General features: G+C 46.1%; 1 protein-coding gene across 1 annotated transcript; it reads left to right on the top strand.

Annotated features, from left to right (window-relative positions):
- The first annotated feature begins 4,510 nt into the window (after positions 1 to 4,510).
- Positions 4,511 to 9,460, top strand: LOC137308305 (interferon-induced very large GTPase 1-like). Its single transcript, XM_067977107.1, is given in 3 exon segments — positions 4,511 to 4,934; positions 4,937 to 5,496; positions 5,657 to 9,460. Coding segments are annotated over 3 exon segments (4,788 nt in total).
- Positions 9,461 to 22,064: the final 12,604 nt, after the last annotated feature.

Genomic DNA, 22,064 nt, shown 5'->3' with positions numbered 1-22,064 from the left:
TATGATGCATCAACAGTAATCCAAAAAGCCTCACAGTCTGCTATCTGACTCCTTCTTTGATTTATTTTTTCATGCTTTTATTCCACACCGATGATGTGCAGCAAGAAAACAGGGTGACTTCCTGTGACTGTTCAGATAGAAGATCTAATGAGAAGTAAGCTCTAATCTCATGACCTGCTGCAGCCTTTAATGAAATAAGCCATCTATCATTGGCCTGCACTGAAAATGATTACTCCTGACTCATTAATGGGAGCTGTCATGGCTTTTAGTAGGGTTTAAAATTGAAACAAATTGGAGTTAATTTGAGACCTTGGTTAAATAAGCTTCAAACTTAATGCGAAAGGGAAGTGGGGAAAAAGCGGGAACAGGGTACTGAGTTAGACGATCAGCCATGATCATTTTGAATGGCGGAGCAGGCCCGACGGGCCGAATGGCCTACTCTTGCTCCTATTTTATATGTTTCTATGTTTCTATACCATATCCCCAGGCCTTTCTATCCCAGTCTACCACCACCCCTTCACCATCCCATATCCCCAAACCTTCAGACCCCGTCTACCACCACCCCTTCACCATCCCATATCCCCAAACCTTCAGACCCCGTCTACCACCACCCCTTCACCATCCCATATCCCCAAACCTCCAGACCCCGTCTACCACCACCCCTTCACCATCCCATATCCCCAAACCTTCAGACCCCGTCTACCACCACCCCTTCACCATCCCATATCCCCAAACCTTCAGACCCCGTCTACCACCACCCCTTCACCATCCCATATCCCCAAACCTTCAGACCCCGTCTACCACCACCCCTTCACCATCCCATATCCCCAAACCTTCAGACCCCGTCTATCACCACCCCTTCACCATCCCATATCCCCAAACCTCCAGACCCCGTCTATCACCACCCCTTCACCATCCCATATCCCCAAACCTTCAGACCCCGTCTATCACCACCCCTTCACCATCCCATATCCCCAAACCTTCAGACCCCGTCTACCACCACCCCTTCACCATCCCATATCCCCAAACCTCCAGACCCCGTCTACCACCACCCCTTCACCATCCCATACCCCCAAACCTCCAGACCCCGTCTATCACCACCCCTTCACCATCCCATACCCCCAAACCTCCAGACCCCGTCTATCACCACCCCTTCACCATCCCATACCCCCAAACCTCCAGACCCCGTCTATCACCACCCCTTCACCATCCCATACCCCCAAACCTTCAGACCCCGTCTATCACCACCCCTTCACCATCCCATACCCCCAAACCTCCAGACCCCGTCTATCACCACCCCTTCACCATCCCATATCCCCAAACCTCCAGACCCCGTCTATCACCACCCCTTCACCATCCCATATCCCCAAACCTTCAGACCCCGTCTATCACCACCCCTTCACCATCCCATATCCCCAAACCTCCAGACCCCGTCTATCACCACCCCTTCACCATCCCATATCCCCAAACCTTCAGACCCCGTCTATCACCACCCCTTCACCATCCCATATCCCCAAACCTCCAGACCCCGTCTATCACCACCCCTTCACCATCCCATATCCCCAAACCTCCAGACCCCGTCTATCACCACCCCTTCACCATCCCATATCCCCAAACCTTCAGACCCCGTCTATCACCACCCCTTCACCATCCCATATCCCCAAACCTCCAGACCCCGTCTATCACCACCCCTTCACCATCCCATATCCCCAAACCTCCAGACCCCGTCTACCACCACCCCTTCACCATCCCATATCCCCAAACCTTCAGACCCCATCTACCACCACCCCTTCACCATCCCATATCCCCAAACCTTCAGACCCCGTCTACCACCACCCCTTCACCATCCCATATCCCCAGGCCTTCTTTTCTGCCCTGACTCCCATTGTTCCCTGACTTCTACCACGTTGAACTGCCTGCTCGTCCCTTGTATCCTCCCCTTCCCCTTCTCTGATGTTTCTCACCTAACCCTTAACCCTCAATACATTCCCCAAAACCCAATTGATTTCCTCTTGAGCAGATGGAAAGAGGCCAGTGGTCGAATCAATCCCAACCTGTTTTCTTCCTCTAGTTCCTCTCCTACAATCCCTTCCAATCTGCTTCCCTCATAAAGGCATCTTTGGCTTTCAAAAATGAACTTGTTTGTTTAAAAAAAACTGAAGGAATGAGGAAATAACTGTCTGCCTGCCTTTCTTTCTCTCTCACTCTCTCTGATCTCAGTCCTTCTCTCTTTCTCTCTCACTCTCTCTGATCTCAGTCCTTCTCTCTTTCTCTCTCACTCTCTCTGATCTCAGTCCTTCTCTCTTTCTCTCTCACTCTCTCTGATCTCAGTCCTTCTCTCTTTCTCTCTCACTCTCTGATCTCAGTCCTTCTCTCTCACTCTCTCTCTCTGATCTCAGTCCTTCTCTTTCTCTCTCACTCTCTCTCTCTGATCTCAGTCCTTCTCTCTTTCTCTCTCTGATCTCAGTCCTTCTCTCTCACTCTCTCTGATCTCAGTCCTTCTCTCTTTCTCTCTCTGATCTCAGTCCTTCTCTCTTTCTCTCTCTGATCTCAGTCCTTCTCTCTCTCTCTCTCTGATCTCAGTCCTTCTCTCTCTCTCTCTCTGATCTCAGTCCTGCTCTCTTTCTCTCACTCTCTCTGATCTCAGTCCTGCTCTCTTTCTCTCTCTCACTCTCTCTGATCTCAGTCCTTCTCTCTTTCTCTCTCACTCTCTCTGATCTCAGTCCTTCTCTCTTTCTCTCTCACTCTCTCTGATCTCAGTCCTTCTCTCTTTCTCTCTCACTCTCTCTGATCTCAGTCCTGCTCTCTTTCTCTCTCTGATCTCAGTCCTTCTCTCTTTCTCTCTCTCACTCTCTCTGATCTCAGTCCTGCTCTCTTTCTCTCTCTCACTCTCTCTGATCTCAGTCCTTCTCTCTTTCTCTCTCATTCTCTCTGATCTCAGTCCTTCTCTCTTTCTCTCTCACTCTCTCTGATCTCAGTCCTCTCTCTTTCTCTCTCACTCTCTCTGATCTCAGTCCTTCTCTCTTTCTCTCTCACTCTCTCTGATCTCAGTTCTTCTCTCTTTCTCTCTCACTCTCTTTCTCATTGTTTTTCCTCATCTTCAAACATTTAATCAAATTCACAGAAACAGGAGTAGGCCATTCGGCCCCTCAAGCCTGCTCCGCCATTCAATAAGATCATGGATGACCTCTGCGGAAAATCCATTTCCTGGCCTTTTCTCCATATCCCTTGATTCCCTATCCCAATAAAAATCTAACGATCTCAATCTTGAAAGCTCCAATTTACCTAGCTTTCACAGCCTTTGGGGGAGAGAGTTCCAGATTGTCACTACCCTTCATGTGAAAAGGTTTTTTCCTGATTTCACTTGTCAATGGCCTGGCTGTAATTTTAAAGTGATACCCCTTGTTCTGGTGTCCCCCACCAGGGGAATCATTTCCCCCTATCTACCCTATCAAATTCTTTTAGCATTTTAAACACCTCGATCAGATCACCTCTCAATCTTTTAAACTCAAATGAATATAAACCTTGTCTATTTAACCTGTCCTCATAATTTAACCCTTTTAGCCCCGGTATCAATCTGGTAAATTCAAAACAGAAGCTGCAACCGGTGCATAACGAGTACAGCACAAAACAACACCTATGACAACTGTCTCATTTGAACACTTGCTTTTCCTCACTTTTCTCTCACACAGTGGTGCACAAATACACACAGCTACTCGCTGCTTCAACAATTAACGTATCTGAAGCTTTCGAGATTTGTCCTCTAGCTTTTCTTCAAATTCTTTCAGAAAAAAAGTAACAATGCAGTCATTTCCAGAGCTGACGAAACATATCCCTCAATATAGCTGAGTGAACCGTAGTGTGCATCCTGGGGAATGAAGACCACTATTGTGCTCAGACTTCACCTGACAAATTGAGACACAGTTCTGAGTAAAAATATCAGCTTCAAGGTCAGGCTTTTGGGAGAGGCTGAGGCCTTCAAGTAACAACTTTGATGAAAACATTAAAAGTCACAAACATTAATTGATAAATTTAATCATGGCACTGAGAACTGTAACTTTTAAATTTTTAAAAGTATTGTTTGAATCCTTATTTTGGATATAAGAATTCTTTTACTGATGGATTTTCAGGACGCATTTTGAGGGAACAGTGAGATCTCGGTGGCCAGGCTGCACAACCTGGGATGCAGATCACCCAATCCGAGTGGTAAGTTTCCATGGCGATAACAATTTATAATAGGAAAATGTTGACACGAGAACTGTGACCAAAATGTGACAGCGGGAGGTCAAGGGGCACGGAGTGGAAGTGCCCAACTATATAAGGTTTAGATATACTATAGATATTCAAAATCTTACGTATTGCATACACCGATAACATACTATATTTGTGTTCTACATTACAACAGTGCCTACACTTCAAAAGTACTTAATTGGCTGTAAAGTGCTTTGGGATGGCCTAAGGTCGTGAAAGACCCTGTAGAAATCCAAGTCTTTCTTATTTTTTTCAGAAAATGGAAGATTCAATTCACAGAGAAAGGATTTGCACTGCTCACCGTCGGAATTCTGATCAAAGAGTATGTCCCTCCACAGAAAGCACAGGTGCTGAAATAAGTATCTCTGGTCGGGATAAATGTACACAGCTACTGACAAAGCTGGGGCTGCAGGAATTCTACCCAAACAAACTGTCCCTTGACAAAGTACTGGAGATTAGTGCAGAGACCCTGGAAGATAAAGTACCAGCCCTACCTGCAGACATTCCCTGGTGTTTCCTCAGGATGTTGATGGTGGCGAATTCCACCGCAAGAACCATCAAACTTCGACCAACAGCCGGTTTGACACAAGATGCGGTGGTGGAAGATGACCTGAACTTTTTCCCACCTTTTCCCAGTCCAAAGACCACGGCAGCACCTTTCAACCCATTAGACATCATTTCCGCCAACAGGAGCTGGTTTTGAAAATGTCCTTGTGTCAGTTTGCGGTGCCAATATTATTACCCCATCTCGAAGAGAGACCAACTTTTCTTTTGCGGCCAATGCGTTCCATTGTGAGAAGGTACCGGCCTCAGTCAATGAAAAAGAATGCTGGACTCATGGAGTAATGCATGGCGACGGCAGATATCCCAACCTTTGCTTTCGCCCGACTCGGTCGCTGCTCGGCCTCAAAATCAAAAATATTAAATAACATTTTTAGCAACTCCCAACAGCACCAGAATTATTTTGTCCATTCAGATATGAGTTCTGGCAATACACCTCGAATGGTCTCAGATGGCCTGATCGAAATGTGTTGGTATTTGCCCGGTGGCAGTAAAGATGTCGATATCATTCCAGAACCACTGGCCATAATGAACCTCCGGGGCAATGCCCAAGAGTTGCCTGAACACGTCCAGTTCCTGACAAAAGCCGTTACCGCTGTCTTCATTTTTATTGATCATTTGAACAAAGAAGTAGAAACCTTTCTGTCATCCTATGTCCAGATTCCACAGAAGTTGTTTTTATTAGTCAGTCCCAGTTGTGATCAATTGGGAATCACAAACAGCTATTTAAATAAATTAGTCAAATCTGGAATCTTAGAAAAGGATCACATTTTACCAAAATATCAAATGAATGAAGCAGCTTTTGAGGAAATGGTTAGATCCAAATTAGTGGGCATCCTAACAGCGAGGCCAGGAGTGCGTGAAGGTAACGAGCCTGCAAGTGGTGGCTTCAGTGGCGAGAGAAAGTGAGTTTCTGGTAGATGAAGACGAGTTTCAGTTTTCAGAAGTCAGGAAAATGTCAGAAGAAATTCTTAATTCGATTCTGAGTGAAAATATTAAAGAGTTCAAAGAAAGACATTTGTATTTCCAGGGGATTGTTTGGAAAGAGATTTCGGATGGAGAGAAGGAGCTGTGTCGGTTAAGGTGCCTCGGGAGCAGGGGGCGGGAGGAGGAAATTGTGGCTGATTATGTTGGTGAACTGAAGAAGGCGAGACATGAACTTAGTGAGCGGCTGGTAAATAGAGGAGTGTCAGATTTGATGAGTAAGATGATCAGAGTACTCCAGACCACCAGCGACAAAAGGAAACTCTTTATCAATTGGCTGAAATGTGAACTGGATTCCAGGTCATGCACAGTACTGCATGATCTACATCAACAGCACATCAAATTGAACCAAGAGTCTCAGAAGCAAACCCAAAATCCAGATATTCAGAAACAACTAACTGAACTCGGTAAGAAGCTTATCGACAGTTCATTGGGTCTGGAGCATTTCCTCCGTGAAATGGGGCTCATTTATGAAATGTTTCTGACATCAGAGAATATTCCTCCAGATATCAGAACGTCTCCTGCCATAGCGGCTGATCTGATGCTGGACGGTTTCCCACTCGAGCTCATGGATGGAGATGTGTCCAACATACCCGTGGAGTGGGTCGCCGCCGTGTTTGAAGAAGTTGAGAAGGAAGTTGGACCTTGTCGTCTTTTTGTTGTGTCGGTGCTGGGAGTCCAGAGTACAGGCAAGTCCACTCTTCTGAACACAATGTTTGGCTTGCAGTTTGCAGTCGGATGCGGACGGTGCACTCGCGGAGTTTACATGCAGCTCATTAAAACCACCGGCCAGATCCAGAAGCATGGCTGCGATTTCATCCTGTTCCTCGATACAGAGGGTTTGAAAGCTCAAGAACTCGCCCTTGCTGGTGGCACACATGAACACGATAATGAACTGGCCACACTGGTGTCTGGCTTAAGCGATTTAACATTAATAAATATGTCAACAGAGAATGCTTCAGAGATGAAGGAGGTGCTACAAATTGTGGTCCATGCATTTATTTGCATGAGAATAGTCGGGAAAAGACCCAATTGTCAATTTATCCACCAAAATATTGGAGACGTGTCTGCGTATCAGAAGAACGTGATAAATCGGAAAATGATGCACGAGGAGCTGGATGAGATGACCAGGATCGCGGCTAAAGCTGAGAATTGTAACTTTTCAAAGTTCTCTGATGTGTTAGATTATGATCCTGAGACAAACAACTGGTACATTCCAGGGCTGTGGTGTGGGACCCCACCGATGGCCGCAGTTAATATTGGATATAGCCAGAAAGTGACAGAACTGAAACAGAACATTTTGCAGTATTTCCTCAAAAGGAAACCTTCCACCATCACCGAGTTCATCAGTTGGATGAGAAGCACGTGGAACGCTGTGAAACATGAAAATTTCATTTTCAGTTTCAGGAACTGTCTGGTTGCGAACGCCTACAACCAACTCTCTGTGAAGTACTCGGACCTGGAATGGAAGATGCGGAGTGAGGTATATTCCTGGCTGGAGACAGCACACAAACGAATTCACAACTGTAAGGGAAATCTTCAAGAACTACACGAAACTTTGAACAACGAAGTTTTAAAAGTGATCGCCGAAAAGAAAACTCAAATGCTGAATGAAATGAAAGATTATTTCAACAGTGACACTAACCAAGCACATCTGGTTGAGGATTTTAAGGCAGAGATGACGCTGAGTTTTGAGTCAGTGTGTCTGGATCTTGAAACGCACACAAAGAAGAAATGTGGGGCAGCAGTGATCAGACAAGAAAGTTTCAATCAATTAAACAATGTTTTGTGTGGCTACTTAGATAAAATACAAGAACAAGTTGATCAACATTTACAAGTCTTGAAACTGAAACCAACAGAACAAAGTGAAAGTGAACTCAGCGAGGCGTTTGGAAACATGTGGCTGAAAACAATACCATCAATACATTTCGAGCCTGTGGCGATCAATATCGAGAGAGACATGGAAAATAGCTTGAGAAATAATATGAGGACACGTGGGAGTATACTTACAGAGAAGCTGGCGTCCGGCCATAGCCTCCGTCATCTGAGCGAGATGGAGTGGAGAATTACTAAGCAGCACATTGACGCAAGCAAAACATCTTTCATGAAAACATTTGCAGAAAAAGCATATAAATTTTCTAGTAATGTTAAAGATTGTATCTTGTATCAAAAGAAAGGAAACTTGGAAAAGGATGAAATGGAATCATGGGTGGAAACCGAGTGCTTAGCAGAAGCAGATGTGAGAGCTGAGAGATTGATATCACAATGCAAAGACTATGTGCAAGAGATGGTGAAGAAAGGGAACGGGTACGATCCGCAACTCTGCAAAGAACTTCTCAGAGAACTGGATGAAAAATTACAGAAATTCGATGGCGAAACATTCAAGGCCAATGAGCTGTTCAGGACAGATGTGAAAATCCACATCTGTGGCTTTGCAGTTCAGAGATTTCAGGAGATGCACGAGCGATTCTCTGATGAACATAATCCACTAAAGAGGCTAAAAGGTGATAGAAAATATTACTTTGCAATATTTAAAATGCTCTACTCTGCAAAGGACCAGAGTGAGCCATGTGCCAAGCTATTCTGTGATTCCATCCTAACACCTGCCTTGTTGGCTGCTCTTGACCAGCGACTGGGATTGGCGATTGTAGATCACATCAGGAATGAGGGAAAAACAGAATTCCAATCACGCAGAAACCTACAAGTGGGCATTATGCTAGATCTGAAAAAGCAAAATAGCTTCGCCGAGTACTGTCGATACATTGAACAGACTCAAACCTTCGAACAAGATTGGGTGAAAAAGCAAGTACTGAATCATTGCAAAAGCATAAAGAGGAGACAACCCGTCCTCTATTGGGTAGCTGCGGAAATTCTGCAGCAAAAAATAAATCTAATACAAACAACGATTGAAGACATTATAAAAAGTTCTACCGATGATATTGAAAACTTCTTGGATGAATTCAAACAGAGACTTGGAGAACACATCGTGTTCCCACTGAGCATGCTCGAAAACAACAGTGCTTTCAAAAACGCTCCAAGCTTTGTCACTAAATTGACCATTTCAATCGTGGATTTGAAAAGACGCCTCCTGCAAAGTGTTGAGCAATGGGATGTTGAAAAGAAGGTGTCAGGTCTTCCGACAGATCCTTCCAAGGAGCTCTACCAGATGTTGTCTGGGTGCGGGGAGCATTGCCCATTCTGCCGAGTATCCTGTGACCTCACCAGTAATACCCATGCAGAGCATTCTGCTACATATCACTGGTCACAGGGCATTGGAGGCTGTTACTGGAGACCAAGCAAGGAACTAGTGACGGAAAGCTGCCCAGCGATAGCCACCGAATTGTATTGGTACCGAACAGAAAGAGAAACTTATTGGCGAAGATTTGTGCGAAACGTGAAGGAACGATTTTTTCGTATGGCCTTTATAGAAACACGGTGCAACCGATTGAATCCCTGGAACATCCCTGTAGCTCCGGAGGCTGAGGTACCACCTTATTGGAAATGGGTGTTTTACACCTATAACAAGGAGTTCGCAGAGAAATACAAGGCGGACCCTGCAACAAAGATTTCCCATTGGAACATCCCGTGGGAGAAGATAAGGACAGACATAGAAACGGAATATCATGTGAAGACTAGTCAATTCTCTTTGTCTCCTCAACCTTAGGCTTAAGTTATGTTGGTGAAAATAATCTTCACTGATACCCTGCTGAGGAAGGTGAAATTATCCACACAATTCCCTTTATCCGATATCAGTACAAATTGGCCGAGACTTTCCGGCCCTCTATTTTCCACTAGACCTGCAGCAGCCCACGCACGGATACTGGACACTTCAAACAGCTGATGGACTCATTCCCCCTTCACAACTACCTCCGAACCTGGCCATTGGTGCCGTTGATTCTCCAAGCTGACTTCAACCACCACAAAAGCTCAAACTTTAACTTTGGACCCTGTAAGATTCTCAAAATTCACAGATCCCCCAAAACTCGGAGAAAAACCCTAAAGAAACCCTGAGTATGGGAAAACTTTGGCCATTGACTATAATCCTAAAATGGAAGGATAGGTGAGAGGTCACCAGACGAATCAACAACACACACACCGTGGAACTTTGGAGAATTAATGCTTCAGACATGTCTCTGTTTTAATGCAAAACCGACAGCAGGTGGTCAACACTCAGCACTAATTCGAAAGGCAGTCGGCCATTGAAAGAGGCAACTGCTCCAGACATGGTGGGGCCATGTCTTTGTCAAAGTTTCTTGCACCAAAACCAATTGTCTGCTGCACTTTGTCACAACCCCCAAATAAGTCCAAGGTCTAGAACCCAGGGAGTGGGAGCGATTCGAACCGCTCAGAAGTCAGAGGTAAAGCTGACACACACCACCACCCCCTACAACCCTTTCATATCAACTCCTCCCTGTGCTCTGTTTACAGCCAGGTCATGTCTCTCCTAATCTTTGCCACACGTGTAACCTGAATTCTATCTCTGTCCATTCACGCTCACATCTTTGCTGCTGCTTCCAACCTGAGCCCATTCGCTCTATCTCATATCTTTCTCAGTCTCTCTTAGGCCTGTTTGTCCTTTATCCCAGTCATGCCACCTTTCGTTTCTTCCTCTCGAGAACTTTGCACCCTCCATCCCGACCCAACCCATCACTGCTCCACTGTCTTCCCACTCTCCTGCCACAGTTCTGGGCTTGAATCCCCCTTGGACATGCCCCGGGCCTCTCAGCATTCTCCGATGGCATCACGAAGTTGCCAAACTTCCCACCCAGCGCACCCTCTGGGGACTAACCTCACTGACATCCTTCCCATCTCGCTCACCCCACCTTGCCACTGACCTGTTCGTCTCTGCCAACAGATCAATGTTCACAGCCACTCCCTGCATTTCACTCCATAATTTCCATTCACTCATCAACCACGCCCTTTCCGCCCATGACATGATTGTGGATGATTGCATTGACATACTGGCTTTGACTGAGACTTGGCTCACGGATGCAGACACCTAGTGCTTACTAAAGCTTCCAACCTGGCCTTACTTTCCTGACGCACCCAAACAGTCACGATGGTAGTGTGGCTCTACTCACCAAAATGCACCTTGGCCTATCTCCTCACTCTCTGTCACCTTCTCCTCCTTTCAATATTCCACCTTGATCCACCCCTCTCACCTCCTTTAAAATCCTCATTCTCCACCGCCGCCAAGCCCCATCCCACCAAGCTATCCTTAGTCCTTTCCTCCTTCAGCCTCTCCACTGAGACGCTGATCATCCTCGGAGGATTTTAATCTCCATCTCAGCTCCCCTTGCCCTCTCTCCTCTGAGTTCACTGCCCTCCTGTCCCCCCGAAACCTCTCCCTCCATAGAAACTCTCCTTCCCATATTCAGGACCACTCCTCAACCTTGAAATCTCCTGTGGCCTCCCTACTCCCGTGTCCTCTGTCACAGTAATGACCATCTCTGACCACCTCCTTGCAACCCAAATCCCCCTACCCCCTTCAAATTCCTCTTCCTTCTGCATCCTTACCTGGAAACAAAATTCTGCCAAGTCACTTACAGCCGCACTTTCTAAATCTCAACAGCCCAGCCGTTCCCCCACCATTCGACAAGATGCATGTACAGTCGTCGATCTGCTCAGCTAATCCATTACCTCTGCCTTTGATGCCAAAGGACCAAAACCTTTACTCTCTCCCATCCTGGTCCATCCGTTTGGGATGACGTCCGTCTTCGCTGACTCGTGTTCACAGGGCACAGGTGTGAGCGTATCTGGTGCACAACTGGTTCATCCATCCAGCACCAAACCTGTGTGGCCACATCAATCACTGTCGTGCCGAACTGTCCTCTACCAGAACCATCCACTACTCCAGGAACATCCTGGAGAGCAAAATTAATCCTAGGCTTCTTTACTCCACCACCCACCATCACTCGGCCTCACCGACCCTCACCTCCAAGCGAGGAGCCCATGGACTTTTTTTGTCTTTGAAATTGAGACAACCCGTTCAGCTGCCTCTGCTCCTTCCCCCTTACACTTGTCCTTAATGTTCCCCTGTCTTTGCCGTGAGCCCACGTTTTTCTCACGTTTCTCCCTCATGCACTCTCCGACCTCATGTTCTCCATGAGACCCACCCCCTGCTCCCTTGCCCACCCAACTTCCCTTGCTGGTTCCCATGCCAGCTGATATTGTAAATGGTTCCCTCTCCTCAGGTACTGTCCCCCTCTCTTCAAAAACAACCATTATTACCCATTCCAAAACCACCGTCATCATTGCCCTCCTCAAAAATCCCACGCTCGACCCCTCTGTCCTTGCAAACAACCGCCCTAGCTCAAAATTCCCTTTCCTCTCCAAAGTCCTTGAACGTAATGTCGCCTCCCAAATCCGTGCCCATCTTTCTGTAACTCCATGGCATCCTCTGTGAATGTGAACTATCCCAGCTCCTTCTCCTGGACCTCTCTGCAAGTTTTGACACAGTGGACCACGACATCCGCTTCCAGGGCTGCTCACCTGTTGTCCAGCTCAGTGTGACAGCTCTCACATGGTTCCAGTCTTCCCTATCTGAACATAACGACACCATCCACGGACATGAGGCTAGTTTCCACTGATGGTACCCAGTCCCACCTCTCCACCACAACCCCTGAACTGCCCCCGTGTTGTCCCACTGCTCGTTCGATTTCCGGTCTTGGATGAGCCAAAATCTCCTCCAGTTAAACATTGAGAAGATGGAAGCCATATTTTTCAGCTCCCACCACAAACTCAGCAGCTTCTCCATCGATTCCGTGCCCCTCCCTGGCCATTGTTTCAGGCTGAACCAAAATAGTTACAACTTCAGCGTCCTATTTGAGTTGAGATTCCAGCCCCATTTCACCTCCATTACAAAGACCGTCTTCTTCCACATCCACAACATTCTCAGTTTCTGGCCCTGCCTTAGTTACCTGTCAGTGAAAGCCTCATCCATGTGTTGGCCAGGGGCTGCAGCAAACTACTGAGGTTAATTCGAATTGCTAACAAAGACACTGACTTTTGAACTGAGGTGACCTGGAGTTCGGTCACTGGTCTGAACTGGCCAGAACCGGTTTGAATTCGTTCCGCTTCTTACAGAGACAAAGAAACGGTGATGCTACCTGGGCCCTTGGAACAGAGTCAATCAGGGGATGACACCGACCACTCCAGCAACTTTAAGCCAACCGGAGAAGACAGCATCATTTGAAAAGACAGGCTTGGAGTTAAAACTGAAGAATTGCAGGCTTGGTGGCAGTTTGTGGGAGGAAAACTCCGGAGACTAACCATCGCGGAAGTAGGAACCCTACGTCAGGGACGTAGAGACTACGTCCAGAGAGAGAGAACGAACGCCTGGCCAGCATCAGCTCTCCTTTCCGAGTAATATAATATCCTTTCTATTCTGTGACCACTCAGGGTGTGTCAGAGAAACCTAGTGGGTGTGCGTTTAAATCTTAGTTTGAGTATAAACCTGTATAACCTGCTGTAAACTACATGCCTATATCTAACCAGACGTATAAGCGGTATGTACATGATCTAATAACGTTAATAAAGCGAATTGAGAATTAAGAGAGAATTGACTCTTCTCTGTGTATTAAGCCAATAATCATAACCGGTGACTTCCGGTCAACATATTTGGCGTCCCCGGGTGGGCTCGAGGATAAATCTCTCCGTTGCGTCAGTGGGAGCCTCGAGGCGAACCGAATTTGGCAAAGTATACAGAGAACAGGAGTTTGGGTTCATTCATAGTTAATAACATAAGATGACGAATAAAGGGAAATCTCCAAGCCCTGGGGACTTGGACTGTTTTGATTGGAAGGGACTCCTTCAAAAATACGTAATCGGGAAGTGGCCGCAATACGGGGAGTATGCGGGTCACATTGGAGACAAGGGAACGCCTGTTGGGGAGGTCCTTTGGAAAATTACGCAAACAAAGATGTCAGATAGGAAATTGAAAAAGATACAGAAGTCCGTAGCGATCGGATGTTTACTTGAGGAATGGATAGAATGCCAACAGCAGGCTAGGAGAGAGAAAGAAGGGACTCAGAAAATCCAAGACGGATTAGGGGAAGAGAATAAAAAACTCCGTGAGGAGATAGCCCGCCTTAGTGAGAAGGTAACTGATCGACAGGGACAGAGAAGTGCAGATTTGATGCACATGAACCAATATCAGTTACAGTGCGAAAAATTGACTAATGAAAAGAATGAGAGAGAGGGAGAAGCCCAAGCAGCTAAAGCTGAGGTGGAGAGATGGAAACAACAATGTAGTGATTTAAAAACTGCTATGAATGTGATTCACAGAGCAGCTCAGGAGAAGAGGAGTAGTACTGGTGATCACACAACGTGTCAGAAAGTGATAGGGAGGCTGCAAGATCAGCTAGCCGCACAGAGGGGCATATTGTGTGCTTTTGCACCCGGAAGAGGTGAAGAAAGTGGTTTCGGGGATGTAGATTGGGATGATTTAGCAGACAAGGCGGATAGATACAGCAGCAGTGATAGGGAACCTCCACTAGGGGACCCACCGCCAGCATATGCTCCAGAGCCGAAAAAACCGTCTGCCCCAATGGCCCCCCTGGTAACCACTAGAGCACAGATGGGGGAAGATGGTCAGGATATGACATATTCCACCCCACTTGGGGTACAGGAACTGAGGGTTATTGCGAAAGATATTGGAACGTGTGCGCCTGGGGATGATCCTAGGGAGTTGTTCCTAGCGGTCAGGCAACAGAGAGCGATACACGGCTTAGATGATGCTGAGGAAAGGAAATTAATCCGAATGTGCCTACACCCACATCTACACTCCGCCCTACCGGAGGAACAAAAACTTGGTAGAGGCACAAATGAAGCCTTAAAGGACCAGGTATTATCTGTCATGGGCGATAACAGAGGGGATCCAGTGGAGGCGCTGATGAGATGCTATCAAAGGAAAGGTGAACACCCCACTGTATTTTCGGCCCGCATTTGGGCGGTGTTTCAAGGGGTCTATGGTACAGACTTAGACAGGGATAATTTACAGCGGGAGGTTAGGAACCGATGGCTGAGAACACTAGTGTCGCACGGCACTGAGGAGTCGAGGAAGGCACTAGATCAGTTTGACCCCGCTGATGATACACATACGGAACCCTGGATAATTAGGAAGATGGTTAGAGTATGGGAAAGGGAAATACCCAAACGATCCAAGGCATCCGGGGACAGAGCAATGCCTGTTAAAGATCAGGTGATAATTTGGAGAAATGAAGGGAGGGGACCTACTCAGGGGGATCCCCCTCCAGATTATCAGACAGTGGGAAGAGGTAGAGGCAAAGGAAACTTCTCAGGAACGGGGAGAACTCAAGGCGAGGTGTCCAAATGCTATAACTGTGGCCAAGAGGGACACTTCGCAAGGGACTGCCCGAACCCAAGACGAGAGAGTGCAGGTCGGGGAAGGAATCAGAGCCTACCCGTGGAAGGGCCGAATAGACCAAGTCCTCAGTGTGATACGATAGAAATATCACCGAGTTCCTGGTTGTACCCTGAACTGCAATAACGGTCTCAGGCCTCTCCGTTATGGGTGTGTGACGTGCGGTTGGATGACATGGGGAGACCCCTAGTGAATGGTAGGGTCGGAGGCCGCCCTCTTACATTTCTTTGGGACACAGGGGGATCCCGAACCACCGTTAACACCACTCAGATCAATGACATAGATTGGAAAATTCAAAACAAAATTATTCTCAGTGGATTCACAGGGCATTCACAAGTGGGATATGTGAGTGTACCGTTGGAAGTCGGTGTGGGAGACATAGTGATAGAGCATTCAGTGGTCCTTATTAAATTACCCAGAGAACAAGAACATATATTAGGGAGTGACTATATGGCCAAAGCGGGATTCTGCTTCGACCCCGTTAATTGTATGATTTGGCAAATGCCTTTGGGCATGGGCAGTATAAATCACACAGTCGTCCCAGTGGGGGAATATCAGGATAGGATATGCACGATCGGGGAAATGTGGATAGAACCAGGAGAAATGAGTAACGATCGTGAAGTACAACAGATTATTGTACAAAACTCAATAGTCTTTGCCCGACATAAACATGATTGTGGGAAAACGACCGGGAGTGTGTGTATACAAGGTCCAGACCCCAAACCACAGAAGCAGTATGGTTTCCCAAAACAAGCAGAAGAAGAGATAGAGAAGGTGATACAGAGTCTGCTGCAGCAAGGGATATTCAGACCAATAGCTTCTACTAATAACGCACCTATTTGGCCAGTGGGGAAACCCCACGGTAGCTGGCGACTAACAATAGACTACAGAGAATTAAATAAAGTCACCCCGTTTACAGCCCCTACAGTAGCAACTCGCCCAGAGACAGTAGTTCGACAAAAGGAGGATGCGCAGTGGTTTACGGTTTTGGACATAAGTAACGGTTTTTGGTCTATTCCACTGGAGAAAGAATGTCAATATAAATTTGCATTTACTTTCCAAGGACAGCAATATACATGGACCGCCCTGCCGCAGGGGTTTCACAATTCCCCGTCCATATTTCACCAACGACTGGGGGAAGGGTTAAAAGGATTCTCAAGGCCTGAATGTCTCGTGCAGTATGTAGACGACTGACTCCTACAAACTGAAACCAAGAAGGAACATTATCAACTGCTAAGTGAATTACTGCAGTTGTTACATGACTTGGGATTAAAGATTAACCCTAAAAAAGCGCAGATCATGAAACAAAAAGTTACTTACTTGGGAGTGATTCTGACGCCGGGACAAAGGGACATTGACAAGCGAAGGGTAGAGACAGTTGGTAGACTCCCTGTTCCGCGGGATGTGAAAGGGTTGAGGTCCTTCTTAGGGTTGGTGGGATATTGCAGGGACCATATTGATGGATTCGCCACAAAGGCGGCCCCGCTGATGGAATTATTAAAAAAGAATGTGTCCTGGGAGTGGAAAACAGAACACAGCCAGGCCATGACTGATCTAAAGCAAGCACTAGCTGTTGCGCCTGCTTTAAAAACCCCAAATCAAACTGAGCCGTTTGCATTGGAGGTGGCTACCACAGACAACACGGGAAATTACGACCAGTGGCGTACGCCTCACGTATGCTCTCACCAGTAGAGCAGGGGTATACGGTGTGCGAAAGACACTTGCTAGCTGTCTTTTGGGCAGTGCAGCATTTTACCTATATAGTGGGACTAAACCCACTTACAATATTAACAGAACACACCCCAGTACAGTTACTGTTAGATGGAAGGATTAAGGATGGTTCAGTTAGCCAAAATAGAATCGCTAGATGGACATTGTTGCTGCAAGGGAGAAATATAACCGTAAAGGGGGTAAAAACCACCACGATGTTAGCAGATAACTTAGTTTATCAGGGAGAAAAACATGAGTGTCAATTGATGATAGCAAATGACCCCAAGGGCCCATTTGTACCAAAACAAAAAGGAGGGGGTAAGACGGGGCCTGAAAGCAGAAAGACAAAGGAAACAGGAAAGGAAGAACCCTATTTTAAAATTTTTGTGAATGGCTCTTCATCAGTACAGGATGGGGAAAGGAGAACTGGCTGTGGGACATACATAGAGTTGAGGCCTGGACAGAGAGTAATGATTAGAATATACCAGCCCACCTCATTCTTGAGTCCAAAGTTTGCCGGTCCCTATGAGATAGTAGACAAAGCTCGCCCATCTGTATACAGAATATTAACGGCACCAGATAAGAGTGGCTGGTACCACATTAATCAGCTAAAGTTGGTAGGAGAAAAACAAGATAATCATCATTGGCATGTGCTGCTCGATGCTAACGATGTTCTGAATTCTGAAGGTCAGGGAGATCAAGAACTGGACCAGTTACAGGTCCAAGAGGAGGTGATTGAACACAAATTTGATACTGTGCGTTCACATGCAGAGGCGAATCCAGGAACAAAACGAAAGGAACATAAAACAAAAAGGGGGAATAAATGGGTTCGAAGAAACGGACGGTTAGAATCTGAAACAAATTGGGAACAGGATTTGGACGGTCTGGCTCAGTATATGGAGAGACTGGACTTATGATAATACCTAAAAGAAACTGTACATAAGAGCAGAAATTACGCTTGTTTATTCCAGGTCCAGCCTAGAATGAAGGGGATGATGCATTTTGTTGCTCTCGGATTGATCGTCATCAGAACTGCGGTTGAACCTGCCTCGGAGCCGTCACGACGAATGAACGTGCCTGAAGCAGTGTCGGTGGCGGAGGGAGATCCCGAGACCAGGGACAACTTTGCTCTGCAGAATAAGACAGTCCAAACCAACAAAGGGAAAAGAGGGGATTTAAATTTGTATTATACGGGAGTGAATGGGTTAGCGTGTGTAGGAAAGACTTTGGGTATACCGGAGGGAGCGGGAGTACGGTTTTCATGTAACACAGTTCTAGAGGTGACATTATCGGTAATCCCAGAGGGAAATATTATTAATCAATTTGTGGGTCCATTTATGGAGCGACCATCGGGGAGCGACGGTCGAGGTAAATTATGGTCCACTGGGACCACAGCTATGTAAATATTGACTGGAGTAGTGACTCATAAAGGGAAATATTACGTTGGGGCGGTGTTTCATATTCCCCGGCACGGAGGCAATTTGACCTATCCGTTAAAAAGAGTTCATAACGTGGGCAAGTATCATGAGGGTACTTGGATCTCTTTGAGCAATCCACCATCTCATGCTATTGTAATGGACGGTGCTGAGAAAGGGGTAGATTTGTCAAAGTGTCACCAAGGAGGGAATCACTGGGCCTGTCCAGAAGAGATAACGAGACAGAAACTTACTAATTGTGGGTTCAGTACTTATGAAAATTGTTCATTGTCCATTTTGCCGGTTAACAACCAGTCCTTTTTACAATACGCCCTTGTGGGACAAACGTATTACATAGCCACAGCGGCTATGAGCTATAACAAAGGATGGAAACAGTGCCCTCTGGAGGGACACAATGTGGCCATTAACAATGTGACCTCAGACCTGGTTGTCGGTGGACATGTTCTGCCTAAGCCAATAATGAGGATGGTAATAAACGAAAACCTCACAGTCCATCGTACCGATATAGACCAAGATCTGTGGAAATGTGTTCCTACCGAACTACCACCCATTCCGCACCTGACTGCAGATTGGACGCAAATAGCGGAGGAAGCCAATGAGATAATTCATCAATGGACTAAACACACTAAAATAATTAAAACGCATGCTGATAAAGCAGGTGAACTGTTACGGGACCCCGGGTTCTGGGATAAGTTTTGGAATTGGGGATCTAATGTTCAAATACATCCATGGGTCAGGATTTTATCACATGCTGCTGTAATTGTGATTTTATGTGCATTAATACTTGTCATATTCAATGTATATCAGCTTAGAAGGTGGAAAAATGAAATTTTGCAACAATTGAGTGTTAGTGCTCTAATGAAACAGAAGAAGCGACGATCAACATAAGGACAGTGTGTGAAGTATATTTTATACGCTTCCTTTTTGTATTGTTTATATAACCATTTATATATTTTTTCTATAATCATATGAAATCGCGGATGTAACATACCCATTGGGGGACAATGACGGCCTCAGGAGTGGTACCTAGAAAGGGAGAATAATATCCTAAGATAGGCATCTTTGGATCAAAAGGGGGGAGATGTTGGCCAGAGGCTGCAGAAGGCTGCTGAGCTGGATTCAAAGTGCTAACAAAGACACTAACCTTTTGAACTGAGGTGACCTGGAGTTCAGTCACTGGTCTGAACTGGCCAGAACCGGTTTGAATTCGTTCCGCTTCTTACAGAGACAAAGAAACGGTGATGCTACCTGAGCCCTTGGAACAGAGTCAATCAGGGGATGACATCGGTCACTCCAGCAACTCTGAGCCAACCGGAGAAGACAGCATCGTTCGAAAAGACAGACTTGGGGAATAAAAACTGAAGAGTCGCTGGCTTGGTCTCAGTGTGTGTCTTTGTTTGTTTGTGAGAGAGAGAGAGTGTGTGTGTGTGTGTGTGTGTGTGTTTTTGTTGGTGTGTCTTTGTTTGTGAAGGAGACTCTGGGAGACTCTGGAAACTAACCCTCGTGGAAGTGGGAACCTTGCGTCAAGGACGTGAAGACTGCGTCGAGGACGTGGAGACGACGTCGGGAGTAAGAGGGAGAATTGCCTGGCCAGCAGCGTCTCTCTTTTCTGGGTAATATAATATCCTTTCTATTCTGGGACCACTCTGGGAGTGTCGTCAGGAAACCTAGTGGGTGTGCGTTTAAAGCTTGATACTCGGGGAGTATTAATAGAGAAACCGAGTGGGTGTGCGTTTAAAGCCTGATACTCAGGGAGTATTAATAGAGAAACCTAGTGGGTGTGCGTTTAAAGCCTGATACTCGGGGAGTATTAATAGAGAAACCTAGTGGGTGTGCGTTTAAAGCCTGATACTCGGGGAGTATTAATAGAGAAACCTAGTGGGTGTGCGTTTAAAGCCTGATACTCAGGGAGTATTAATAGAGAAACCTAGTGGGTGTGCGTTTAAAGCCTGATACTCGGGGAGTATTAATAGAGAAACCTAGTGGGTGTGCGTTTAAAGCCTGATACTCGGGGAGTATTAATAGAGAAACCTAGTGGGTGTGTGTTTAAAGCCTGATACTCGGGGAGTATTAATAGAGAAACCTAGTGGGTGTGCGTTTAAAGCCTGATACTCAGGGAGTATTAATAGAGAAACCTAGTGGGTGTGTGTTTAAAGCCTGATACTCAGGGAGTATTAATAGAGAAACCTAGTGGGTGTGCGTTTAAAGCCTGATACTCAGGGAGTATTAATAGAGAAACCTAGTGGGTGTGCGTTTAAAGCCTGATACTCAGGGAGTATTAATAGAGAAACCTAGTGGGTGTGCGTTTAAAGCCTGATACTCAGGGAGTATTAATAGAGAAACCTAGTGGGTGTGCGTTTAAAGCCTGATACTCGGGGAGTATTAATAGAGAAACCTCGTGGGTGTGCGTTTAAATCCTAGTTTGAGTATAAACCTGTATAACCTGCTGTAAACTACATGCCTATATCTAACTAGACGTATAAGCGGTATGTACATGATCTAATAACGTTAATAAAGCGAATTGAGAATTAAGAGAGAATTGACTCTTCCTCTGTGTACTAAGCTAAAACCGTTAACCGGTGACTTCCGGTCAACAATACTGAGAGGTGTAGAGGAAGTGAGGGACCTTGGAGTGCATGTCTACAGATCCCTGAAGGTAGCAGGACATGTAGATAAGGCGGTTAAGAAGGCATATGGAATAATTTCCTTTATTAGCCAAGGCATAGAATATAAGAGCAGGAATGTTATGCTGGAACTGTATAAAACACTGGTTAGGCCACAGCTTGAGTACTGTGTACAGTTCTGGTCACCACATTACAGGAAGGATGTGATTGCACTAGAGAGGGTGCAGAGGAGATTTACAAGGATGTTGCCAGGGCTGGAGAATTTTAACTATGAGGAAAGATTGGATAGACTGGGGTTGTTTTCTGTGGAACAGAGGAGGCTGATGGGAGATTTAATTAAGGTATATAAAATTATGAGGAACCTAGATAGAGTGGATAGGAAGTCTGTTTTATTCACTCACCCCCACACCTTTTGTTGGGCTCAGAAACCAGGCCTCCTCCTGCTGTTCTTTAAAAGGAAAACACCCACCATATCGCGGCCCGTGCCCTGGGAGCAGTGCGGCGGCTCCTCCTTCAACTAATCAACCCCGAGGGCCACTGCAGGCAGCCTGTTTCTCCTGGAGTTTATTTTGGGGGGAGAGGGGGTGAGGAGGTCGACTCTGATTCCTCTGAAAAGGTTTCTTCCTGAACCTCTGAGCTACGTCATCTCGTCAGTTGCAATGTTTCCTTTTTAAAAATCAGTGTGCTCAAAGGACTGAAAATGTAATCCTCCTAGAGGCAGTTTTATATTCTAGCTATCGAATCTCAGGAATAAACTGACTTGAGTTGGTTTCACCTTGTGCTGCAGTGTTGGCCTCTTTTTAGGAAGTGACCCTGTTTGTTCCCCACTGGAAACAGCAGCAATTTACAACCTGAAAGTTTGTCCTTCCACATGGAGCTGGCAAACGTGAACAGATCTGACATTTACAAATTGAAACTACTGTACGGTCCCTCGTCAAACCCTCACACCCACCCCTCCGAAAAGTATTTCGAAAGTTACTGTTCCAGTCTTCAGCACCAATGTTGTCTCAGTTACTGTAATTTATTTGTATTATTATATTGTATTTGTTCTGTACTGGTGTAGATTTGAGACTGCAGCAAGTTGGCAGTATGGAGTTATACTGACCCAGACGC

This window comes from Heptranchias perlo, unplaced genomic scaffold, assembly GCF_035084215.1.
Source record: "Heptranchias perlo isolate sHepPer1 unplaced genomic scaffold, sHepPer1.hap1 HAP1_SCAFFOLD_128, whole genome shotgun sequence".
Lineage (NCBI taxonomy): Eukaryota > Metazoa > Chordata > Chondrichthyes > Hexanchiformes > Hexanchidae > Heptranchias > Heptranchias perlo.
This window is presented reverse-complemented; position numbering and strand designations above follow the sequence as displayed.